The sequence below is a fragment of the Salarias fasciatus genome, chromosome 2 (genome assembly GCF_902148845.1).
Source record: "Salarias fasciatus chromosome 2, fSalaFa1.1, whole genome shotgun sequence".
NCBI classification, from domain to species: Eukaryota; Metazoa; Chordata; class Actinopteri; order Blenniiformes; family Blenniidae; genus Salarias; species Salarias fasciatus.
This window is the reverse complement of record NC_043746.1, coordinates 5,434,525-5,461,987: the sequence shown is the minus strand read 5'-3', so window position 1 is coordinate 5,461,987 and position 27,463 is coordinate 5,434,525. Positions and strand designations below refer to the sequence as shown.

Sequence of the window (27,463 nt, the reverse complement as noted above, 5' to 3'; positions counted from 1 at the left end):
ATGACTGTGTTGATCAAATAAAAAGAATAAAGTTCCGGTATTCCTTTGCTTTTCTGTCTCTGTTAATGTTGATTCAAACTGTAATCTTTCAACACTCAATCTTCCTTTTCCATGTGAGTTTCCAGTTGTTGGCTTGAGCAACACAACTAAAGGCAGAGCTGCAAATAAGCGCTGAAAGCCCTGAGTGGAGCCACTAGAGGGCGCCTGACACCATGCTTTATCACCGCAGTGCTCTCCAGCTACAGTGTCCCATTTTGCCTGCTCATCTGCACTCTTTAGTTTCTCTAAATGTAGTTTTGTCGCTCCTGACGATGATTAATTGCGAGCTTGATCTCAGGATGTGCTCCTACTTTCCACAAATCTGCACGGCGTCAGCGCTGGAAATGGCTCGCTGAGCATCTTTACCCACACTCGCCTGTCATCGAGAACAGCATGTTTATGGAAGCAAAAAACAAGAGAGGGAGGGGGGGAAAAAAAAAGAAAAAGATCACACTCAGTCACACAACCAGAAAACACACAACCTGGTGCTGGCAGCTCCATCAATCATGCACACATTCAGAGCAGCACATAAAGACTGAGCATCAATCTGCTGCTGACAGGGCCCTCATTAGGACATGGATGTTCTCTGCTTTTTCAAGATGAGATCTGTTTTGCAGCCTGTTGTCACAGACAGAGAGGAATGTGGTGGAGTTGGGGTGGGGGGTGGCGGGGGTGGGGGGGGGGGTAGCAGAGACCCAATGGGGAGGTAATAACGGCAAAATCAATTTCACACATGGCTGCGTTGAGGAGAGGTGAGTGGCGCCGGGCATCTTGATCTGTCCATCAGCTGGCGTGTTCCTGGTGGCAGTGACAGCATCATAACTCCTGTTAGACTAACCGATCGACGGGGGCCGCCAGCCACGGCTGCACGGATGACACGGCTATCAGAGCGAGAAACCCCGGGCGCCCGCGACATGATGGATCCCCACGCGGGCAGCGCCCCGTGTCTGCACCGCGGCGCTGAGCTCATCCAGCAACTGTTTAACCTTCAGCTGAGGAGCAGGAGGAGGCAGCAGCTCCCTCTGGTCCAGCGTGGTTTCCTGACATCCCTTCATCTAAATGTGAGGCAACGGTTTGCAAATCATAATTATAGATCTTTAAAGATGAATGAAGAGCTCGGGATGATTTAAATGTCAAAAGCATCTGTTAGGACACCCATTGTGAGTCCCCTCTGCACACAAATGTCACTTTGTCCACACAATGAAGTCAATGACAGCAAACCCCCCCACTTCACCTCCACCGGCGGTGAAAGAACAGCCTCGCTGCCAGGACGATTTTCTGCCGTCACATGGTTATCTGGATAATGGCGTCCTTTACCTATTGAAGGATTCAATTACCCGAACGTTCGCTGCCTCTGAGGGTCACCAACATCTACGAAAGCACGAGATCTGACTCGCGCTGGAGCCTCACATGTGTTGGTCTTTAGCATTTGAAAGGTGTAAAGTAGATTTCACAGATTAATTGGGGCAGCAGGAACTCAGCGTCGAGGAAATCAGGTTATTTGATGTTTTGCCAGAGTTAAATGAGAAGACGGAACAGAGTCTCAAATATAGCAACAGCTAGCAGCTGCTGAGATATCCCTCCTATCTGATCCTGGACCGAAGAATCTCAGCTGGCATCGCTGATAATGTCAATATGATACTGATGCTTTGCAGAAACTCTCATTTCTGAGGGTAACTAAGAGAAATGAGTTATAGGTGCTGCAAAGTTGATTTATACACCTCTCAAACTATTGCTTTAAGTTTTTAGATGGATCTCAACAAGCTCCTCTTTCTGTCTGGATGACTTTAAAAAAGATGCTACAGCAGACAGTGAATCTGCATCTGTGTCCTCTGAATACAGTAATAATTAAAAAAAACACTGCATTTTTTTTATACTGATTGCAAAGTAGTAACTATTCCTGCTGCTGCTGCAGTTTAATTGTTTTACCTCTGACTCAGCTGCATGCTTCACATTTCACACACTTCAGTTCAGACACACTGAAAATACTGCAGCAGCTTCTATATGGAGCGGGGACTATGATTCAAATTCTAAAGGCTATTTTTTGGTAATATACGAAGTCCTTGGCTCACCTCTACTGAAACCAGCTCCTTTTGCTCCTCTCTCTTTTAGCCCGCCCCGCCATGAAAAGACCTCTTCCTTCTGACTGAGCCTCCTGTTTCAAGAGTTTTGAAAGCAGAATCTGCTTAAATAAGTTAATTACTCATAGTTTGACACTTTAAATATACCAAAATGTACCAAAAGCAGAGTATGGACCCTTGAAGTGGTGGATCACATCTTTTTAAGAGGCGTCTCGCTTTTCTCATTCCATTCTCCATCTGGGCTGAAGGTAAAATACCTACTCAAACACGATGGGCAATTTAATCACCAATTAAGAGAACAGACGAAGAGTGTTAAATATCGATATCACAGTGCATTCTTCAATCAACGTGTTCATCCAACTCCGTCCAATTTCCTCCCACAGTCCACAAACATGTGTTTGAGGCTAATTAATGACTGTGAATTGTGTGTGTGTGTGTGTGTGTGTGTGTGTGTGTGTGTGATTGTTTCAGTGTTTCCCCTGTGATGGGCTGGCAGCCTTCGCCTATAGCCAGCTGGGACCGGCTCCAGCACGTTCGGACCCTGCTGGACCGGAAGACGGACGGTTACCAGAGAGAGAGATAGAGAGAGCAGCTCCACACTCAGACTTTTATTGGGATTTTACCAGGTGCTTGTTTAGTAGCGCTGCAGTAAATCCGATCCTATCGCCCAAACACCAGGTGGGCAAATGAACACTGTGGACTAAATGGCCGACAGCTGCATGGCAGCCAACACTAGAGTTACATGACAAAAGCAATTATTTCAGCAAAACTGCCCGACACTCCCGTCACACTGCTCCGCTGCACATTTACAGCTCGTCGGGCTGCGTCCACCACTCTCATCCGGTTACACGAGAGACGATATAAAGTAATATGGCTGAAAAATGGAAGTGCATAGAAGTGCCTTTAACAGAGAGGACGATGTACCGGTACTTTCAGACACTTTCTCCCTCCCGGCTCTTCCTCTGAAGGTGTGAACAATCTCTGTCTATTTGGTAACTTGTTATGGCTAAAGAGACGCTCACATCCTACCGTTACATTAATTAATGGCTTGTCCTTCACATTTTCCACCAACTTTATCGGCAATTTCATCTTCGGCTTCCCAGATCAGGTAATCCTCCTTGTATAAGACAGATGTTTTGCAGATAAGTACTGTACAAAGCTTTTGTAGTCGATCAAACAAAGCTTCACTCAGCCTGACCAAAATCTACTTCATTTTACTTTCAAGCTTATTTGGCTAACATTCAGAGCTTTTTCGGTCGAAGGTCCCTCTGGATCCGAACCAGAGTCCCTTTCTACCCTCTGATAATTTGACTTTGAATCCTCTAACCTGCTGGCAACAAAGCAACAAGTCCTATTATTGAAATGGAAGTAGACGGCTTTCATTAAATATAAATCTGCTGATCCTATTAAACTGAGATATTTACATTGTTGATAAGTTCACTTCAGGACGGTGGCACACACACCCCAAATCTTGCCAGGTGCAGGGTACAAAAATAGGAAAATCAAAAAAAGAAAAGAAAAAAGAGATCCCAGGCTTTATCTGGTCTGCAGGCCAAACGGGATTAGGAGGCAGTTGAAGCCGATGAAGACCTTTCACAGTCCGATGAAGCACGACGCTGCAGAAAGAGGACAGGAGTGTATTCCAGTGTGCAGGTGTTCTTTCCTAGTTGAGTCAGACATTTCTAATTTGGTGGATTTGTTCCCGTGCTCGCTGTCCCAGGACCTCAGGAAGAACAAAATGAGTGCGTTGAGAGCGTGTTCTCCGCCATGTGGAAGTGCTCGTCCAGCACGTTTTCTTTATCTGTTTGGCAAAAACAGTTGTTTGCAAACTCCAGTAATCCTTTTATGAAGCTCCCCGTGGATCGAGGAACAAAGTCTAGCCGCCTTTCGCCACCATCGTGTCCTTGGACAAGTAAACCACCCAGTAGACCATGTTGAATGCCCCAAAGGACACTGGGAACAGGATCCGGGCGTACTTGTCTATCTTGCTGGTGCCTCCCATGCCGGCGGTGGGCTGCGAGCACGGCGTCTGCTTCGGCTCCAGCTTGTTCCCCATCATCTGGATGCGCTCCAGCTTGGTCCCCAGCAGCTGCTGCAGGGACTGGGCGCTGTGCGCGCCCTGCCTGCACGGCGTCGCCGCCATCACGTCCGGCGTGGACGCCGCCGCCTGCGGCGTGCTCTTCACCAGCTGGGCGGAGGAGGACGCCACGCTGAGCAGGCTCTCCGACTTGGGGCTGGACCGGGACAGGGTGGAGGAGCTGCCGTTGGCCCCGCTGACCAGAGGTCGCAGCGGCCGGCCCCGGCCAGCCCCGAGATGTTGGTGGTGGACTGGGCTCTCTGGTGGCTGCCCGCCTCCTGGTGGGGGATGTAGTTCATCCTTTTTCTCAGGTTACCGTTGGTGTCGGGATTTTGCTGTGAAAAGAGAAAAACAAGCAATATTTAAGTGGCACTGAGGAGAGACTTCATTCTTTATGAGTTCACCACAACTGTCAAACACATTTTAGACCAGGGCCCACATACCGTCCAATTCCATCTGGAGTCGGCCGGACTGGTGAAATAGTGCCAGGATAACCTTTAGATTTAAACTTTAAAGTTTTTCTTTGTTGTGACGCAGAGTAAACGCGATGATATTTTCACAGAACCGAAGGATTACCACAGGAAATGACTACAATCTCCACGTAAAGCTGATTTTGATGAAACCATCTGGTGCAAAATACAGTGAAAAGTCTAAAAAACTCTCGCTCTTTTAACAAACTCACCCTGACAGCACGGCTTTGGGGCTCGTTTGATAGCAACGAGGTAGCTAGCTTGCATGACAAAGTCACCGATATCACAGCTCAGGTCTCAGTGCTGTTTTGTGTCTGCTATATACATTTTTACCATTTGCTTGGCAGTTTTGGCCTTATGGTGCTTACACCCCTGATTTACCATGTTTGAAAAACAATCAGTTGTACACTCTGCCCTCTAGTGGCCATAACGATTATCACAAAAGCAAGGGAGACAGTGAAGATTGTAGTTAAAAAGACATAAAAGTTTGTGAATGTCGATGATTTAGTGTGAGTTGTGCAACCTAAAAGGCTTTCATTAACAACAGTGGTTCCCAACTCACTCTCAGCAGATCACAGAGGGCTGGAGGATTAGAAGAAAACCATCCAGGACATCCACAGACACAATCAATAACACACACAAAATCTGGGTTGATTACCTGTGAAATGAACTGAAAGCTATTTGTGTGATTCTTCCATGGATCTCAGTGGCTCAGGCCCAATGTGTGGACGACAGCGGCATTGATAAATCAGTTCATAAAACATTCTCTCATTACATAGGCTCAAATAGATGAATAGATTTTTTTCATGAAGTTTTAAAGTTATTAAAAAGAATTTAGTTGTAATTATTGTTGATTTATGCAAAGGTTGCATCAAACTTTTCTGCAACCCAGACTGGTAAAACTGTGAACACATGCCTGAAGGGGGTCTTAGAAGATTCTCTGGGTGACTAATGTTTGTGTTTCCTCTTCGCTGCTTGTTCGAAGGTGCTTGCAGGCAAGGTAAAGCTCATTTCCTGGGCGCAGCGTTTTTGCCGGGCAGCATAAACCTTGTCATATTGATCTGATTACAGCCCCCCTGACACAGATGGCCTTCATCTGGAAGCAGACGAGCGATGTGTGCAATACAGATGTCACTTACCAAGGATTTCACTCATTTCACAGCTTAAGACAGAAAGTAGGTAGCACTGCGTCGGCTGGTAATGTGGTGGAGCGTCAGAAGGAGCTTATCCTTTGAGAGTTGATGTTTCCATGCAGGGGAGAGCGATGCTGGTGCTGAGGCGCTGGGAGAAAATAATCCACAGCCACCAACACCCTCACCCACACCGAAATTGAAAGAATTATTGTTTCCCATGCAGAGGAGGTGTGTGTGTGTGTGTGTGTGTGTGGTGTGTGTGTGTGTGGTGTGCTGGAGCCATCAACACGCCCCGACCCGTAACTCTGAGCCCTCTGGTAACAGGACCTGCTCTCGAGGAAGAGAGCATTAATTTTTTTTTTTCCACCCAGTGCCAGAGCCTCTCTCTCTCTCTGAAACCTATACAGATGTACCCGGGCTCCGTCGCCATGGCAACCCGCTAATCCACTGAAGTGCCGTTGTCACTACCCTGCATTCAGGCGTGATTACGCCACACTGGGATTTGGACTGGAGGGGGCAACTTAAAGTAGTTAGTGTGAAACTGACATATGCATTGCTGGGTGGTGTCAGCTCCGCTGATCAGTTAACACAGGAGGAGCGCGAATCTCATTTCACTTCCTTAAGAAGAAAATACCGTCCGGGAGAAAATGCCCTCATCCGATCGTTTCACAGCCAGCTCAGCTGTAAAACTGCGCTTAAGCCAACACGGCGGTGAGAATACACTCCCGCAGCAGTGTGCAACGCCGACATCATGTCTGAATAACTGCGCCAAATTAGCTTCATGGCATATTCATGAATCCATATGTCGCTCTGCGCCGTGGTAATGTATGTGAGAAATACGGGATTCTGCCCGTTGATCCACGTGCCGTTTGAACATGAACCTGGTGCAGAAAACACCTCGTGATCACACACACATCTGTGCCGTGAAGCCGCTGTCAGGCTCTGCGTTTGCTCTGCGTTTGCTCACCTTTACTGGTATTTTTATTCATCCAAACTCAATGAATTTCCTCCAGAGTGTGACTGTTGGATAAGGCCTGATCTGGCTGGATCAGACCAGCACAATGACAGCATAATAACCCACAAATGACCTGAATCCAAACTGTTTTCTTCTGTTTTGCTGCAAAGAAATGCTAGTTCTTCAAGATGTAACTTTATATCTTTCAAAACACAATGAAAAACATGGAAAAGTTTGAATTCACCTTGCAAATAAGTCCATTTTCAACATTGTTCCATTTTTAACAATGCCTCCTGCTGCAAATTATAGAAAGATGTGACTTTTTGCTTTGCAATTTTTACACTTTGTAAAGTCGCCCCAGGGCTGTTAAAGACCCTCTGGTCGCCTGATTTTAGCCTACAAGCTGTGTATTTCATATCCCTTACCATCAACACATTTTACAATTAAATCCTTGATTACACTTTTCTTGAATTTACAAAGAAAAACGATTCTAATTTCAATATTATGCCTTTTTTTTTTCCTGCTGTACAAAAAGCCGAGTCATGTCATGATAAAATGTCTTCAATTTTGTTTCAAACAAAAATGCATCTTTCTCTTGTTTAATGTTTAAAATAAAAGACTGTGAAGTCGTCCCATGGGCTGTTTCAAACCCTCTGCTGGGCTCATTTTGGCCCTCAAGCTGTATATTTGGCATCCCTTACAATTTCCTGATTAAACTTTTGGAAAAATATTTCATTCATCAAAGCCTTGCTGTTCGAGTGAACCCCAGAAGGCAGATTTTTCACTTTCGTGACACAATGATTTGTTGCTTCTCAGAAAACTTTTAACCAGCCTGTCGTCAGCCGCGTCAGTTTCTGGTTAACTGGGGTTTCCAAAGTGGCAGGCTGAGGTTTCTCCAGCTCTCTCAACGCCTGCATTGCTGGGAAAACCTCAGAAAACCTCACTCTGCTCCTTCAGAAGTCTAAAAGCCAAACGCAGTGAGCACACGCTGCGTGAGAGCGCCTTGAAGTAAAGAGCAATCAGATTATGGAGCCTCCTGTTGGAGGAAGCACGCGTCACCTGCAGCACCTCCTCCGTGTCCTTGACCTTGACAGGCGTGGTCTGGGGCACCGGGGGACATTTGGCCGGCTTCCTTTTGGCTCGCTCGAGCTGCGCGTTGGTGAAGTAGTTGACGGCCGCAAACTCGATGAGGGCGGAGAAGACGAAGGCGAAGCAGACGGCGATGAACCAGTCCATGGCCGTGGCGTACGACACCTTGGGGAGGGAGTGGCGGGCGCTGATGCTGAGCGTCGTCATGGTCAGGACGGTGGTGATGCCTTTGGTTTGTTTGAGAAAAACAGAAACAATGTCAAATACGAGATGATATTATCTGCCTGCATTTAAAATCGGTGACTGATCACAGTAGAGAAAGTAGATCTGAGAACAGAGTGCTTCACAACACATTAATGACACGTTCTGAAGTTAAAACTGAAATCGAGAGGACAACATTTGTCTCTTTCAAACATCACATTTGTACAAAAACATTTAATTTGCTCCACTTTGCCTTCAAACATGCTCAGCAGCTGCCTCTTCATCCCCCGGCAGCCTGAAGAGACGCCGCATTCCGTCGTCTTGCAGCATCTCAAAGTTTGGATCGCATGTTTTACAGAGATTGAACAATAATTCTGCTGCAGTGTAAGAGATATACGGCGCCTGAAAGGTTACTGAGGAACGGTACTGTTGAATTATTTATGAAAACCAAGATCATGTGTGCAGCTTGCAGACGTTTCACACTGAAAATGACTGTTTGTGTTTGGCTGGTTGTGTGTTTGTGGACTGATTCAGATCAGTAGAAGTAGGAAAGACATTTAAAATATATTCATTTGAATGTTGCAGGGTTTACTCATACTTTGCATCATTATTTATGACGAAAATTTGATTTTATTCCTCCAACTAACAAGAATTTATCAGGAAAATGTGTCTTATCGATTAGTGAGTTGGTCACTTGTTCGGTCGGTCAGATTCGTGGGCAGACGGACCGACTGGGGCAAATGTTTGAAGAAACTTGGCTCAACTGATGGAATAAATTACAATGACTATTTTGGTTTGATCGCGACCGACAGACAAGCGTGTGATCGAGACGCTTCTAATTCAGAGTGATATAAAAGGCAACAGGAGTCGGAGGCAGAGACAACAAGAAGTAAAAATACATAGCAGACACTCCTGGGGCTGACAAATGCCTCTGCCTGTTTAAACATCCAGCAGGCAGCGAAGCCGAGCAGCCTTCCTGTTTCTCTGGAATTTCAGCTCTGGCTGCCTGATAAGCACAACTCCAATATTTACTGTAAGAACTGGTCTCCATAAGAGAAGGAGAGAAGGAGGCAGGTTTAAGACAAACACTGGTGTGACTGCTCTGTTTGTGCTGAACCGTTTGTAGAAGTGTGAAAAGTGGCCATCTGAACCCTGATGGCACCAAACAGGCAGCAGGGAAAAAAATAGCGAGAGAGAGAGAGAGAGAGAGAGAGAGAGAGAGAGAGAGAGAGAGAGAGACTCTCTTGGCCCGTCTCCGACAGACTCTGGTGCAGTTTATTTGAAGTCTGAACGCGGCGCAGATCAAAGCCGTCTGAATGGACGGGGCGCAGGACATGACAGGTGTCAGCACCGCCGCCACCTCCCCGAAACGCATCCTCCTGGTCGGCGCTGGCATGAGCAGCCAGCAAATTCCTGACGGTGGTTTGATTCCTTTTCATATTTCATAAGCTGCGGGTGAGAGCTCTCCGCTGGTGAAATACCGCCAAAGAATAATCTCACCAAGTGTGCTTAACTCGGCACACAGAGCTGTTGTGCAAGTCAGAGATCGTTCAAGAAAACCGATAACGGTGTTTTATTCACATCATTACAGTCAAAAACGCAGCTAAGAAATCATCTTCATCATACAAGGACTATCTCCACGTAATCACACACTTTTTACTTTAAGATTAGAAAATGACCGATGGTTAGAATAATTGCTGACAATAGAAAGATCATCACCAACGTCATAAAACTCCTCCAGAAGCTAAACATTGTTCAAAAATACCAAAGTGTCAGCAGCAGCAACAGCGACCCTCCAGCTACGCAGGGTAAGGGAGGAGATACATCACTAGAGTCCATCATGGGACTGTTATCCTTCATCCTACTACCAAGAGATCGAGCTTCAAACCAGAGCGAGGCATCAGTCTGGCCGGTACGCAAGGTCGTGCACGGCTCCCGTCACGACAGAAGGCCACAGAATCAGCCTGGAGCTCATCACTTGTCCTTGGTATTATTAACCAAAAGCAATAATGTGATTTGGAGAAAATCCCCTTTACGTCGAAGATTTGGAACAATCTGTGCTGCAGAGTCCTTGGCCAACATAAATTCATCCCCCGTGCCCGGACGTGACCGCCTCATAATTACCTGTCAATCAAACGCGGCTAGATGACATTGATCGGTGAACCGCAGCTCAAGGCCGCAGATCGAGGATATCAACCTCTACATAAGCAAAAAACCGAGACGGGAGGTGGTCCCCAACTATTAAACTAAAAGCATTAGGTGGAAAAAAAAAAAAAAATCCACCGAGCGTAGAACCAGTGGAGTAGCTGTAGCGTAGTTTATCCAGAGCACGGAAAGGATTTCTTGCGTTTGATACTGTATTTGTAGATTTATTTGTTTCAAGAAGTTTTCCTACTCGCCATCAGAACAGGCCCAGATTTAATCACTTTGTCTCAAGACTGAAGTTTCAAGGCTCAGGCACCAATTCATTAAAGCCAAAACAGCGAGTGAAAACCACTTAATGCACAGAGAGAACATGGAAACTCCAGCCAGGAATTGATCTGGGGTCTTGTTAGTGAGCCAACCACTACACTGCCACCTCTTCATCCAGTCCAATATTTCCACAGAATCAGTCTCTCCTGCTTGTTTACAGAAATAATGAGTGTCAGACTCACTAAAGGCACATTTCTATTGGGTTTTCGGTGCTCGGAGCCAACAGCACCAACATGAAAAATTCATTGTTTTCAACATTTCTGAAACTGAACATTGTTTCTCAAAACTTTACTGTGCCAACGCAGATCTTTAATGAAATGAAAACTCAACAACGATGTATTTTCACATCACCTTAGTCGCATCATTTACTCTCTGTAAACACTACAAAGAATGCAGAAGCCAATCGCACAGTCCCTTGCTTGGTAATAGTGGATTTTTTTTAATTTCAAGCTGTGTGTCTGATGCCAGCAAAGCTGCAGCTGTAATCCTGCCTCCACTTCCTGACAAAAGTGCTACTTCCCCGATTAGAAACAGGTCATCGCCACTTGAGTCAGCGAGGCAGGAAGCAGTCATGAGGGAGCGTGGCTGCAGGCGGGAGGAGAGGAGTAATCCAAACACGACCCCCCCCCCCCAACCTCCTACCGTCCCGCCACCGAAGCCCCGACATGGAGGGATAACCGCCCAAATCCGCCGCCTCGGAGGCTGGACTGATTCAGCAGGAGTCGTGACGCCTCTGTCACGGTGGATAGTTCGAGGGGGCGTTGAGGGGGGGTCGCACAGCAGTGTTCCTTTAACTCTCTTCACCTCATGTGACACTGTAGCATGTTTATGTGAGTAACAAGTGGCCCAGCCTCCACCGTGATTCACCGTGTCGTGACCGTTTGACCGAATTCCAACAACATGCTCGTTATTCCAATTAGAGAGGATGAAATGGTGAAAAGTTGTCACAAAGCTCTGAATCAACAGTTATTGTGGTGGTTGAAAGTCAAAGAATGGGAGGGAGCAGGTATTAGCGATATTGTCTGTGAGCGACTCCCCGTCAGCAGCCGGCTAACCTTGAGAAATCTATAATGGGAGAACAAACAAAGCCTTGGCAGCACTGGTCTAGTTTCAGCACTTCTGCATCGACACACAGCAGTCAGCCTATTCTGGGACAGACCCCAAACATGGCACCAGGGGAGCCTGGGCCAACGCAACTGGGTCGCAGGCCAAATCTGGAAGAAGCTTCTTACACGTCTATGAGCCGCTTACATGCAGGCGATTGATTCTTAAACACCATTGTTCCTGCTCCGGCTTTTCAGCGCCGCACACCAATGGATTTAATTGATGTAATTGGATCAAATGTTTCCTTGTGGGTTGTTGTTGGAAAGTGTTGTGCAGACTGACATCCGCTGCCTCTGATCACTCCGCACTTACATTTCTTTTTTTTTTGCAGCCGACATCAAGCGGTTGTGTAATGAAATGAACGCCATGCAGAGGAGAATTGGTTTGATCTACAGCAAATTCAAACAACGAATAGAGGTCTATCTCAAACACAAACTCCAAAGTACCAACCATGACACCCAACGTACCACAGACTTAGATAAACCATTTGGTTAGATTGTTTCTCTTCCTTTAACCCATCCTGCCCATGGTTCTTCTTCAGACAGGCTGCAGATGAAGCCAATATAACAATTCACATCATGGTCAAAGTCACAAGGTTCACTCTTTTTTGGTCACATACACCAAAGTTGAACTCAATTCTGCTAAATATACCTGTCCACTCAAAGAAAAACTGAGCTGCTGGCGATCAAAAACCAAAGCAGGTGCAGAAAGTTGTTCTCTAGTTAGTGGCCCTTGTGAAAATTTGGACATCCCACATTTAAGACATCATTTATATAACTTTAACCTTTTGCTCTTCTGTTGTAAACCTGACAGCCAAAAGATAGATATCACAACCTATGTACAAACAGATCATGCAGTAGCTTGAAAATCAACTTAGGTAGAATCATTTACTCTTATCAGAAATTGGAGATCAACTGTATGCATGAGTTGTGAAAATGTGTAATGGAAGAACTGGATGCTGGGTTAGTCTATAAACTCAATACCCACCAGTAAGCTACAAATGCCCAAAGTTAAAAAACAAAACAAAACAAGTTCTGCATTCTATAAGGAAATAAACAAACAGTTTGGATATGTTAAAGCTCCTCAGAGGCATATGGTCTTATCATTATTATTCAGACATTTAAAGAAAATACCAGCTTCTTAATGAGATTTGGAAGAAAGAAACTCCTCACCAGACTTGAACCACCAGCTCTCACACTACACATCCGTCGTCTCAAGCCAAGAACTTTTAGTCTTGTGAGATATCACTATTCATGCTTATTGCTCTCCATGGACCAAACCTTCCCATATTGTCTCAGGGACTGAACCACGCAGGCGTAGGAACCCCAGACTGAAGCTGCGAAGGGCTCATTAGGTCAGTTATGGTTCGCTCTAACGTGACTGGGATGGAGGTAATACATGCAAACGAGCGCGAACCTCTGGGGAGGCATTTATCACATCTAAAACCTTGAGTCGATCGCTGTCAGCCCTGATAACTTCAGCTACCTGGTGAGACTTTATGCTCTACATGGTCTGCGTTTGCTGTACCAGCTCTGCCTTTTACTTCATTCTTTTAACCACAATTTCTTTTTTGAAAAATCTAAAAAACAATCGGTCTTCTGGCTTCCAGATTTGTCCTAATAAAACACCCCCCTCTTCAATATGTTAAAAAAAAAACCTCTTAAAAACACTTCTTTACATAACATTAAGAGTTATCTGGGATCAGAACTACATCCCAGGAGTATCTAGTCCATAGAAGCTTCTTTTCATTTCCATTGAAGATGTTCCTGCCTTTTATTCTACATTAATATCTTCAGTCTATTCATAGAAACATGCATCTTAAAAAGGATGCAAGCAGCTGCTATTTGAGGCATAACAATTCTGTAGAATGGCTTAAAAGAGGATCAGAACGGAAATGAATGGGATTTCACCGTGAAATCTTGAGTTAAAAAAAAAAAAAAAACAGCAGCAGCACTTTATACTTCCCATAATCACTGCACACTTTGGTGTCACCTTGCCGGGGCGAGCGGAGACGCGCTCCTGGCTCTGATTGCTTTGTTGGCATGCAGGCATCAAATAAACAGACAGCGAAGCCAGAGAGGCTGTGCAGGGTGAGAGGAGGGGGAGCAGGAGAGGGTACGTACCGAAAACCGTGCGCGCCGGGACGGATTCTTTTTATCCAGAAGGACACTTGGGAGAGGATTACTGTCATTATGCAGGGGATATACGTCTGAATCATGAAGTAGCCCATTTTGCGTTTCAAGTGGAAGTAAACCGTCATCACCACATATTCACCTGGTGGAGCAACAGAAAGGAATTGCTTTGGTTAACAAAGGATCTCCAGACAGTGAAACGACCCCCAGCTCCTGCTGTTAAAATCTCTTCTCACAGGTAAAAACTAGTGGCCCTCAGTGAACCTGCTATTCTGTACAAACCACAGTGAAACAGACTGACTGTAATGTCTGAGTAAACACAATGAAAACCTGAATAATATCTAACAATGAATTTCTTCCGCTGCCAGCCGGTGAGATGAGATGCATTCTGGGAGGAGCCGGCTCACCTGTGATGGATTTGATAGTTTCGCTGGAGACCGTCTGGCCAATGAGATCGTACTGGACCAGGCTGGAGGACTCAGGAGGGACCTCCACCGAATGCTGAGGCCCTTTCGTCCAAGTATAGATCATCTCCGTTTTGGGATAGGCATCTGTGGGCAGACGGCAAAGCCACACCGGCGTGAGTCACATACTCCAAGTTGTGAACGGCGAAGTGTTAAAATAAATCAGATCCACGGAACAATTCAACTGCTGAGCCAAACTTGTTCCTCTGCATTTCTCAGTCATCCTGTTCACTATTCTTTCTTGAAAATTATCTCACAGTCACAAGTAGGCCTATACACATTAATGTCACTTTATGAATCACGCATAATAGAAAAACAAGTGTTAGTATATTAGAGCGAAGAAGAAGAAACAAAAGATGTCAGCTGCTTTTACCCTCTAGTCCTCATTTTTCCACATGCTGTGTATTGATGGTATTTATTCATGGGGCTTCATAGTCATGAGGAGGTCAGTATTGCCATGGTCTATTTCTATTCCAGCTAAAAACCTAAAACTACTTAGTTGGTTGAATATTGGCTCTAATCTTGTGATTTCATAGATTGCATGATCTTATTTTCATCTGTCTCCTCTGACTTATGAAAATGGAACATTGCAAAAAATAAAACTAGTAAATGTTGCCTTGAAAAAAATATTTTATTTTATCTGCCATTTCTTTGTAATTATTATTTTAAAAAATGGCCGTAGTCCAACTTAAACAACCAAAAAATGGGATTGATTGGATGGACTGAAACTTTCTGAATTGTGAAACTGAAAGAAGTGTTGTTTTAACAATTTTTATTTACCATTTTATCTCATTGATTGTCTGAGATATGAACTGAATGTAACTGTCCTTCACAGGAAAATGAATTAAATCCCTCCTAATTGTAAAATGCAATTAAAAGTAAGCAATGCCTTGATTATCTCTTGAAAACAGCACTTTGTAATTTTACTGGAGCATTTCTGAAACATCAGCAGCAGCTACTGAACCTTCTACAGTTCAGGTAACCATACAGGATATGAGCTTTTTTGCTTCTTGAAATCTTGAAATTTTCGGAACTATTTCTTATCTTATCGGTGGCTGCACATTTACACGTCACCCAATATTAAAATCACCAGTTGAAACTGAAGGAAAGTGAACCGAAAAAAAAAACAAGTTGATGGCGTTTCATAACAGTGAATGATTGACAGATTTATTTCCATCCATCCATCCATCCATTTCTACCGCTTATCAGGGGCCGGGTCGCGGGGGCAGCAGTCTCAGCAGGGATGCCCAGACTTCCCTGTCCCCAGACTCTTCCTCCAGCTCCTCTGGGAGGATCCCAAGGCATTCCCAGGCCAGCTGAGGGACATGGTCTCTCCAGCGTGTCCTGGGTCTTCCCGGGGTCTCCTCCCAGTGGGGCATGCCCGGAACACCTCCCCAGAGAGTCGTCCAGGAGGCATCCTGAACAGATGCCCGAGCCACCTCAGCTGGTTCCTCTCGATGTGGAGGAGTAGCGGCTCTACTCCGAGCTCCTCCCTGGTGACTGAGCTCCTCACCCTGTCTCTAATGAGCGCCCAGCCACCCTACGGAGGAAGCTCATTTCAGCCGCTTGTATCCGGGATCTTGTCCTTTCAGTCATGACCCAAAGCTCATGACCATAGGTGAGGGTGGGAACGTAGATTGACCGGTAAATCGAGAGCTTCGCCTTTCGGCTCAGCTCCCTCTTCATCACAACGGACCGATTCAACGACTGCATCACTGCAGCCGCTTAACCGATCCGCCTGTCAATCTCACCTCCATCTGCCCCCCACTGTGAACAAGACCCCAAGATACTTAAACTCCTCCACTTGGGCCAGAGTCTCTCCACCGACCTGGAGGGGGCAAGCCACCTTCCTCCGGTCGAGGACCATGGCCTCGGATTTGGAGGTGCTGATCCTCATCCCTGTCGCTTCACACTTGGCTGCGAACCACCCCAGTGCATGATGGTCCAGGTTCGATGAAGCCAACAGGACAACATCATCTGCAAAAAGCAGAGATGAAATCCTGTGGCTCCCGAACCGAACCCCCTCCGGCCCCTGGCTGCACCTAGAAATTCTGTCCATGAAGATTATAAACAGAACCAGTGGCAAAGGGCAGCCCTGCTGGAGTCCAACATGCACCGGGAACAGGTCCGACTTACTGCCGGCAATGCGAACCAGACTCCTACTCCTACTCATACAGAGACCAGATAGCCCTTAACAAGGGGCCCCGGACTCTGGCTACTGGAGAGGAGGATTCGACCAATAGCCGAACCTCGGATTCAGGAGGAACAATTTCGTTTTCGTTTTCGTCCTGGTCGTCGATTTCTATCTTTTTTTTTTTAAAATATACATCTTTGTGATTCATTTCTGAGCATGTTTAAATTGATTTCAATTTTGGATTCGACAGTATGAAACTTAATCTCATCCTGTGGGTAATGTGAAGACTGCTGGCGTCCATCACTGGATTCCCTGAGATTTGAGTCCTTGGCTGCTGTGAAACAGCCTCACAGGATCCTGAAGCTCTCCACTGACTAATTATTTTTTTAACCAGCTGCCAGCAGATCAACACTTCACCTCGACTCCAATGTGATTAATTCAATGCTCCACCAGAAAATTTAGATTGAAGTTCAGGTGTTGTAGGGTTTACACTGCCAGAGAGGCCGCATTGCGTTAAATTGCTAATGAACGGCGTTGGACTTTTTGAAGTTAATTGAGGGAAATGAAGATTTGTCTCTCTGCTGAGAGGTTTGTGACAGTTGGAGACGTCATGATTCACAGCTGACATGTAGCGTCTGTCAGCATTCACATCTTCCTCTGCGCCGTCTCCTGCCGAGCGCCTCGCTGTACGCGGGCTGGCGAGGCTGACCGGTCCGCAGAAATGCCAGTCGTCTTTGCTTTGCCACTCCCTGTGGGACTGCACATCGGCAGGATACCAACTGTGCTGCCAAAATGAAATGGCTCTGGTGTGTCATGGAGTGGAACGCAGTGCCTGTGCACACAAGTCCAGATGGAGAAACAGAAAAGGAGACGGAGAGAGAGAGAGAGAGAGAGAGAGAGAGAGAGAGAGAGAGACAGAGAGAGAGAGAGAGAGAGAGAGAGAGAGAGAGAGAGAGATGATGGAGAAAAAATGAAGGCAGGGCAGACAGTGGGAAAATTAGCACACACACACACACACACACCACACACACATTCACACACACCAGCTATGGAAAATAGCTGCATAGGTCTGCGCTGTCCTGAGGCAGAGGAAGGGATTCTGACCTTTCCTTTGCTTCAGGCCACATCAGATCCATGGTCGCTTCCTCCTGTCTGGAGGCGAGCGAGCGAGCAGAGCGGGATGGTGAAAGGAGAAAGGACGGGGGGGAGAAAGAGTGGGGTGGGGTGGGGGGGTGACAATAACTGAGGAATGTGAATTCGTCCTCTGCAATGTCACCACGGTGGGTAATTGACGGCGAATTTGCACCAGCAAACTCCCCGTCTCTGCCTTTTCTTTCCTCTTGGCGGATGTAATCTCCAAATCGCTGCTTCTCCCCGATAAGACGGAGCTGCTCTTTTGGAGGAGCTCCTTCATACCAGATAAGTCGTTTCTGCTGACCGGTGGGGCCCCGACTATAAACACCCATGCTGAGTTAGGGCCTCATTGTTCACAGCGAAGAATGGGATGTTTCATTATTTAGTATTAGCATTGAGCTGCTTTGTGCGCCGCTCCTCTCTTCTCGCGCTCCTTTTCAGCACAGAATCCATTTCAGTGGCAGGAGGAGGAGGAACGCATGTGATGGAGCTTTTGTCTCCTCTGCTGTGACTTTTCAGACTGAGCACACAATCGTTTACTGTAGCAGCCTTCCTCCGTGTCCTGAGCCCTTAAAATCTGTGATTACAAGGCAAACTGAATTTCACTTCTGTTTATCTGGTCACTCAGATTCCATATCGACTCAATGCGATCTGATTCCAGCGAGTCCATCAATGAACAAACATTCAATTTAATGCAATCTATAACACCAGTAGGTCTGAAATGCAACTGTACTTTGTTTGTTCAGAAATCCATGCATGCAAAGAAAATGTGCCAATTCCTCAAGAAATGATGTTCAGTCATGTGCATGTAAATTCAATTCAATCAACATGAAATTGTTTAATTCAATTAAACCTTTACATTCGACCCAATTCACTTGAAATCCGTTCAGTTATTGATGGTTTGGTTCTGTCCGGTTCAGTTTAATTCACCTTTATGCGTCTGGATTACATGCAGGTAAATCTAGTTTGATTGAGTTCAGAGTTCAAGTTAGCTTCACTTCATGTAAATTCCATTCAGATACCTTCAATTCAGTTGTGTTCATTTTAATTTGACTCAACAAATCTACTTCATTTCATTTCCCTCTGAATCCTTTTTGAGATTTTTTTTCAACTCAGTTCAATCAATCTTAATTCAACATGTCTCAGGTTAACACACGCCAAGTTCATTTCAGTTCCATTCAAATCATTTCAGTTCACTTCAATTCAGTTAGACTCAACTGAAGCAAATCAAAGTAGCCCATCATGAAAGTTTTATCTGGGATTAAATCTTCCAGAGGCAGGAAAAGTTCAACACAGTGGGAAAGTTTCTTAATTGCTCCGCAGCAGAAAATTGGTGAGACTGCTGCCAACCTCCTGACTGAACTCTCTTCACCAAATCCAGAACATAAAATATTCCTCTCAGGATTCTGCTTCCCGTCGCCACACTCACGCATCAAAGTCACGCTATTTGCACAAGAAGAAGGAAACCAAATAAACAACAACCCAACCCGAAGTCAAAACTTCCAGGAAAGCATTCCTTCTCTCTGCGTGTGGCTCTCTAATGGCCCTGGCACCTGTTTTGTAATGTAAAACGATCTGATCTCGCAGGCCTCCTCCGTGGGGAAGATGCAGCTCGGAGACCGGCGGAGGCCGCCAGTCTTTTCCTCTGGTGGCGCCATTTGTTTACAGGTATCTAAAATGACTCAGATACACATCTTTAATATGATAATGACTCACGGAGAGGAATACTACACGTCCTTTTAAAGCCCCCTCCAAACAACGCAGGCGCTGCCGTATCACTTTACACCTCGTAAACAGCAGCGTTCGCACATCTCTATTATATAAACACTGTGGATTAGTGTTTCACTACAGGGACGGAGCTTCGAAGAGTGTGTTTTTTAGAGGTGTGCTGACGCTCTTTTTAGGGTATTAGAGCAACATTGTGGCTGCATTAACAGCTCCTGTCACAGCAAATCAGAAAACCTCTTTATTTTACCACTTTCTGTCTCCAGGCTGAAATATTAGAATACAGTTCTGCAGGTATCATCTAACCACTTCTCTCTCACACACACACACCACAAACACAGAGAACTTACAGCTTCCAAACTTGAGTGGACATGCGTGTCCATCCATGGGGAAGTCCACCAGCTTCATTGGACATTCTGCACTGATCGTCAACCTGTGGTCCAGCAGATTGGAGAGAATTACTCAGTTTAACAAGAAAAAAAACATTCACATCTGAACTAAAGCAGACCGGGAATCGTCAGGTCCACGGACCTCAAGGTGTCCCTGGATAAATCCTGATTCAAAAGAAAGTACTACTATTATTGGCCTATTATCTAATAATATGAACACTTTTTTCAAGTTATTGTTATCATTACAATGTTGGTTGCTTCAAGCACATCAGAGATTTTACTAAAAATCACAATTGTCAGACTGAATTCGTTGCGAGCTCAATTGAATCATGAGTGCAATTGTAATGACATTTCAAGACCTGAATAAAGACCTACCAAGTTTCAAGGAGTTATAAATGAGTGGTTGGGTTTTTTTTGCCAATGAATCTCGACAATCTTAAGATGTGAAAATCATCAGGAAATCCAGCATTAAAACAAGAAAGGCTACATAACATCACAGACTTAGTGAGAGACACACTGTGGTTCAATGTTTGTGTGGGGGGACTCATTTAAAGACCCCTGTACTAAATTCCCACAATCCACCCTTCCTTTACTCAGCCCAGGCTGCATTTTTCACGTCTTAATGCTGTTTTGCTATCTTAACACAAAAGCTGTAGAGTCTTCTATAATCAAGCATGCAGTTTTAACATTAAAGGAAATGACTCCTCAAAAATCACATTGACTCTCTCAAGCACATTTCATTTGCTTGTAATTGATGATAAATACAATACTGTAATGTTGTCTTGAACAGATTTAAGATTTTGGCTTGTGCATGGCCTCCATGCAGCTCTCTGCTGTTTATATTGTAAGCCTGGCTCAGGTTTCACAGCAAATCTTCTTTATTGCTTCACAGCAAATAAAGGCGGTTATTTCTCCGTTCCTAACTAATTTTGATGAACAACAGGAGCAAAATGAGAATACTAACTGATGAGAATCTACAGTTTTAAGGGTGAGATATGGAAACGGAAAACCTAAAACTTTCTACAGATCTCGACTGAAATTCCAAATGTCCTCTGTGTCGCCAATGCTAAATACGTTTTCTGGGAAAAGTTCCCATTATACAAACTTTTTTTTGGTAAAGGTTGCCCCCTGTATTCCTGTGTGGTGTCGCACCTCATGGTGTAGAGGATGGTGCCGTTCTTCATGATGCGGAAGAGCTTGTTCGGGGCCGTCATGTTGTGAGCAACAGATCTCTTCCCGTTCCTGAAGAAGGTGTCTGGTGTCCACACTTTAGTGACCATCAGGTTGTTCAGCCTCAGAATTTCAATGGGACCCTCATACATCAACCTGCGGTCCACCCACGTCTGGCGAAAGAACACGTCCATCGTGTACTCCTGAGAGAGACGATGACAAAAATAAGCCACGCTTACAAGGTAGGTCGGTAGGTCGGTAGGTCGTCGGCCAGTTGGTAGGTGGGCAGGTAGGTTGGTAGGTCTGTAGATGAGTCCATTGGTCAGTAGCTAAGTAGCTAGGCAGTGGGTAAGTTCATAGGTCAGCCAGTCAATTGGTTGTTGTCAGTAGGTAGGTAGGTTGCTGCTGGGTTGCTCAGCAAGCCGATGGAAAGGCAGGTAGGTTGGTAAGTTAGGGACATCGGTCAGTCGGTCCGTTGGTCAGTCGGTCCGTCAGTCAATTGGTCCATCAGTTGGTCGGTAGATCGGTACTTTGCGCAGTCTGCCAGTACTACTCAGTAGGTGGACTTGATGTTGGTAGGCTTGTGATCGGTAATTTCATACGTCAGCCAGTCAATTAGATAGTCTGTCAGTAGGTAGGTAGGTCGACTGTTCAGTAAGTAGACGGAAAGGTAGGAAGGTAGGTAGGTCGATCGGTCGGTCGGTCAGTCGATTTGGTTGTTAGGTTGGTAGGTAGGTCAGTCGTGAGTAGTTGGGTAACTGCCTAGCAGATAATCAGACACTTAGGATCTACCAAATAGGTACAAAAAACTGATTACTTTTTTCTTGAATTTAATATATTCAAACAACACCCTTTTTTAAACTAGATCTATTTTCTGTAAGATATTTTCTGAAATTACACACTTAGACCATCTGCCTGACATACTGTACTCTCTGACTGATACAGTGATGCAGAGCTCAGCGCTATAGCCTCAAAGCAAGAACACCACCAGCTCAAAGACTGGCTTTTCTGTGTGAAGCTGCATGTTCTCCTGTCTGAGTATTTATATGATTGTATCTTGCTGTGATGGGTTGCTGCCATTTCCATGGTCTAGCCTGGCTTTCACCCAGTTGGTGTGAGGATGTTCTGGAGCCTGCATCCAAAGTCAGATAATGTATAGAATATGTATGGATTTATCAATTGATAGAACTTCTCAAGGGAAAGGCCACAGCTGGAGTTGTGTGAGCAGTTTGTGGTACACACCATTTCCACATCCGAGACGGCCCAAAACTTGTCACATAGATGTCAGTCTTGACTTCAGTCACAGGACCTATTGAGCCAAACAGACAAGTGTCACATTTAATGAGCATTTCCTGGCTTTAAATCCTTTTGTGTCTCAGAGATGCCAGCATTACTCACGCTAGTTCATAAAAAGTCTTTATGGGCCCATACAGCCCATCAGGATCAAACCCAGAGGAGACAGTAAAGCTTATCTGCTTCTAGATCTGTAGTGTCTGGGCATAATGGAAGTTTAAATTAAAAAAAAAAAAAAAAGCTTAAAAGATGTAAAAACCTAATCCTGTTTGATTATTTTTTCCCTCTTTCTGAATGAATTGACTGTAAAGCAAAGCGTGTGAGTATGTGGATATTTCTGATGACAGGCTCGCAGTAAAAACAGTCTCTTTTCGAATAACGCTGCTCTCAACATGTCGTGGCTGCAGACTTGATCTACAAAAAGAAAAAAAAAAAACCAGCCAAATCCGTGCTTAACTGCACTTGAACTGTGCATTAAGCGTTTGTCCCGCAACGTACACACGATTATATAACCACACTTGCTGAAACGTGCGAGCTTAGAGGCCCATCTTCTTCAAAAAGCAATAATAAAAAAAATATATACTACCAGAGCTTTGAGGATCAAGTCGTGGGGCACAAAACACCATCCAGGGTCGCATGAGATGCGCAACACACCACATGTTACAAAGCAACATGTTATGCATGAGTCAGAGAGAGAGGTAAATAAAGACCATGCATATGTCTGATCCGGTGCTGCAAATACGATTAATGCACGCCATGGTCCGCAGCTTTCCTTCATCTCCTCTCCAGTGAAGCGGCTTTGTGGGGAAGTTTGGCCTCTCTGGATCCTCATTTATCATTTTTAGGCTGTGCAAATTAAACTTTGCTGACAATTTGGACCTTGCCCGTGCGTTTAAGGTTATATCAACGCATTTAGCCATTGCAACCCCCTATTGAATGTTTGTTCTTTCTCTAATTTCAGTGGAATGATCTAGAGTTTTCCGAAACTGTTATATAATCCCATTGGGTAAGATTGCCTTAATTTGATGCTCTGAAGTGAGTTTTACAAGTAAATGATTGTAGTTTAGGGTGTATTTTACCAGTTATTGCATAGAAACCATGGAAATAAAAAGCTTTGTGTTGAGAGAGTTTGAGGTTTATTTCATTTGAATTCATTTCTTGAGTTTCCTTGTTTCACAACATCTTAAACATATGACAAAAGTAAGAAAATTTATTTTGAGGAGAATATTTGTCAATTGTAATCATGATTGGATTTATTTCCCCGTTGTATTTTACTGATCTCTGCAGAAATACACACACATGATTCAATGCGTAAATAAAATCAACCAATAGGTCTATATACAGCTACGAAGTACAAAAGGATGATTAAGAACAGATAAAGGAAGAAAGAGCGATTGAAATAAGAGTGTGATACTGCCTCATAAATTGAGCTGAGATGTGGTCATGCAGCATTTGTGGGATGAGAACCAGAGTTGCATGTGCACTCATCTAAAAAAAAAAACAAAAAAAAAAAAAAAAAAACAATTATAAACTAACAATCTACCTGACTTTCGTGCTATGTTGATTTCACCATGAAACAAATTACATGTGTTTTGCTTTGTGTGTTTTGTTTTCTGTTCAGGGAGTTCCACTGTTCTCTGAATGTGCAAGTAAATTTTTCGTGCGTAAAAAACGCACCAAAGCGCTGAAAAAAAATGCTCCACGATTCCCTGAAATATACCTCCGAATCCGGGTCGCAGCCTGTTGTCGTATCCGTCCAGAAGTCGGTCCAAATGCGAGTAAAATTCTCCGGGTAGATCCGATCATCCTTCTTTGTCTGTCCAGAGATTTTCTTCACACTACAGGAGTAACACGATAAAGGAAAAGAAAAGAAAAAATAAAGAAACTTGGGTTTTGGTTGCCAAAAAAGAAAAAAAAAAAGAAAAAGAAAAGCTGAAACAGTTCTTGAAGTGATCCAGGAGAAGGTTCAGGTTTCAGCACCACGGACAGAGACAGAGGGTGGAGGACAGGAGGGGAGGGGGGGGGGGGGGGGGGGGGGGGGGCACTCACCAAGTCGCCAAACAGAAAAAGTAGAAGAGGGTCCGAATGAAAGCGGGCTGCATCGCTGTCTCCAGCTCCTTCTTCCTGGCAGAGACCATCCTCACATGCCATACTTCAAGCCTCTTCACATCTCACCGCGCACGCCAGCCCGCTGCCCTGCCTGCTGCTGTCCCGTCCGGGAGAGGGGAGAGGGGAGAGAGAGCCCGGCATGAAGGAGGAGAGAGAGAGAAGAGAGGAGAGAGAGAGAGAGAGAGAGAGAGAGAGAGAGAGGAAGTTGCGTGGCTCTGTCCCCCGCTCCCGCAGTCCCTCCGCCGGACGCGCACACACGCACGCACCTTCACCCCTCAGCTCCGGTCACCTCTCCTCCTCCTCTTCCTCCTCCTCCTCCTCCTCCTCCTCCTCCTCCCGTCCGGATCCGACCTGAAGCAGCCGCTGATGCTGCTGCTGGTATCCAAAGACAGAAACAAGCCCTTCTCTCACTTGATCAATCTGTCTCACGCGCTCCCTTTCTCTCTTTCTCCTCCTCTCCCTCACAATTTATTTTTTCTCATTTGCTCTCTCTCTCTCTCTCTCTCTCTCTCTCTCTCTCTCTCTCTCTCTCTCTCTCTCCTCCCTCCCCTCTCTCTCATCCTCTCTCTCACTCGACTTTCTCTCTCACTTCCTTTCTCTCTCCTCTCTTGCACAGGATCTCTTTTCTCATTTGTTCTCATTCTCTCCTCTCTTTGGACTCTCTCTCTCTCTCTCTCTCTCTCTCTCTCACCTTCTCCCTCTCTCAGCCTCGTTCTCTTCTTTCTCTCCTTCCCTTACTTTCTCCTTCACTTGTCTTTCCCTCTCTCTCTTTTTCCCTCTCTCTACCTCTTTCCCTTTCTCTCTATCTTGGCTCTCTCACTCTCTCTCTCTCTCTCTCTCTCATGCACACCTGCTTTGGTCAGATTAAACGTGCGCTGCTTTGAAATGACTTGAACAGAGTCACTTCTCTGACTTCTCCCTGCTGTCACGGCAGGAGGAAGAGGAGGAAGAGGAGCGCAGAGGCCCGTTCTGTCTCTCCGACGCCATCCTGCGACCCGACGGCACTTCATCACACTCACTCCTCCGTTCTGCGCTGCACCGTTTCAGTTTTGAAGCTCCCACTTCCTCGTCTTGTGATCGAGATGAGCTCCCAGCGTGCCCCTTTGACCTTTGACCTCACCGTGCGGCGGGATCCGTTGCTCGCTGCCTCCTAACAGCATCGTATGCACAGTTCTGCCTACATGTTGAACTAGTTTCAGGAATGCAATGGTGAGCGTCTGTATTAGGATTCAAATGGGTCAGTCTTGTCGCAATACGCAATCACACACACACACACACGCACGCACACACACACACGCACATTGACACGCACACACACACACACACAAAAGCACACAGGTACTGTAGAAGAACTGGGACAAGCCACATGCTGCTTCACAGATTTCTCTGCACCTGGGACGAGCGCAAGACCTTCATTTGTGTGTGTGTGGTGCATACACAGAGTATAGTGTGTGTGTGTGAGTGTGTGTGTGCAGAGTGTGTATAGTGAGGGTATATATGTGTGTGTGTGTGTGTGTGTGTGTGACTCTGAAGGTGAAGTGAGGGTAAATCTCAGGATAAACAAGATGTCTGGGTTCCACCACAGTGGCTTTCCTGATTAGTTTTGAAGTGTGCACGCACACACGCACACTCACACTGACACACACACACACACACACACACACACAGAGGTACTGTACTTTCCTGCTGAAACAGGAGCCTCTTGGCACGAGCAGAAGCTGAGGAAGCATTAGATAGATAGATGCACAACATGCGAGCTGAAGTCATGTAGTCTGAGAACAGCTCCCAATCTGCGGCACGGCCGCCCACCCCGGTCCTCCCACAATACACCAGAGCAAGGCGGCTCTGTGGGGGATGAGTATACGTGTGCTCTTTGTGGGGGAAGGTTTTCGTCCAAGTAGGTTTTTTTTTTTCTTGCTTCTTTTCTTTTTAGACATCTGATTGCAGTTTGCTCCTTTAATGGAAGCACTCTACCGCACCAAAAGCTGGCACTGATAATCATTCATCGGCAGTCAAGTGCCAGGAAATGTCAGTCGTGCGGTCATCACAGGAGTCAAGCTAGCTCTATTATGCAGTGCTGGCCTTTTCCTCTAATCCTGGCTGGTGTTTAAATGAACTACGGGGTGTATCGTTGTGTATTCATGGCCTGAAGACACACAGTGGATGTTGTACTGTACAAGGTGGCTAATTCAACTAATTCAATTTATGTTCTTGTGCTCTCATGTGGCATTTGCGTGTGTGTGTATGTGTGCGTGCGTGCGTGTGTGTGCTACAGAGACAGTTTGTCCTGAGATTCCTTGAAAACAGTTTCTTCTGCTTTGTAAGCTATAGACCCTGCAGCAAAAATAACTGCTATGATAACCTAGTTTTTCATCAGTGTGAGCCCATATGTGTGTGTGTGTGTGTGTGTGTGTGTGTGTGTGTGTGTGTGTGTGTGTGTGTGTGTGTTTGTGCGTGTGCACATGCGTGACGGAGGAAGCTCGAGAGGTGAGAGCGCTGCGATGGGTGTATGTGTGTGTGGTGTGTGTGTGGTATGTGTGTGTGTGTGCATGTGTGTGTGTATTTACAGGGTCGAGGGGCACGGTGGCAGAAGGTCATTACATTACCTCCTGTAGGAGCCGTGCAGGGTCTGCTGACAGCCTTCAGTCACACACACACACACACACACACACACACACACACATGCACACGCACACACACACTGCCTGTTAGCTGGTGAAATACGTGAAAGACTGCTGTTTTTACCCTACTTACTGCAACATTTCATCAAATTATCTTATTTCCTCTTTAAGTTAAGTTAAGTTAAGTTAAGTTAAGTTAAGTTAAGTTAAGTTAAGTTAAGTTAAGTTAAGTTAAGTTAAGTTGACCTAAAGTAAGTTTTATTCTGGGATAGAAAATGGAAACCAAAGCAGTGCATTTATTTGCAGTGTCCTCTCGCGGTCCATTGATCCCAGATCTACAGTTTGTCATTAAAAGGCATTCCTCCCTGAAGCAGGTGAGCGGTAAAAGTTGCTCGATTCCCAACCTGTTTACTGTCTCAATAAGAGCTTTAACTCCCTGCAGGAGGTGTTTTTTTTCCCCTCGCTCTCACCATTTGAATAGGACGATTGAGCAGATCAGTCAGAATACTCTCACTACTGTCAGCATCCATGATGGAAAACGTTTGTCTGCGTTATTTATCCGTCTGCAACAAGCGCTGGCACATCTGTTGTGTGCTACTCAGCGAAGAGAGCCATTATGTCCAGGTAGGGAGAAAGCAGCTCTCTTGCGCTGGGGGTTACGATTGATGAGG

General features: G+C 45.4%; 1 protein-coding gene across 1 annotated transcript; it reads right to left on the bottom strand.

The window, feature by feature from the left end:
- Positions 1-3,955: 3,955 nt before the first annotated feature.
- Positions 3,956-24,262, bottom strand: LOC115402295 (gamma-aminobutyric acid receptor subunit alpha-6-like). The gene is given in 13 exon segments (XM_030110811.1): positions 3,956-4,427; positions 4,430-4,532; positions 7,815-8,071; positions 13,745-13,776; positions 13,778-13,895; positions 14,161-14,304; positions 19,561-19,643; positions 20,752-20,972; positions 22,012-22,028; positions 22,031-22,078; positions 23,783-23,836; positions 23,839-23,900; positions 24,112-24,262. Coding segments are annotated over 13 exon segments (1,659 nt in total). The 5' UTR covers positions 24,201-24,262; the 3' UTR covers positions 3,956-3,996.
- Between the last annotated feature and the right edge of the window lie 3,201 nt (positions 24,263-27,463).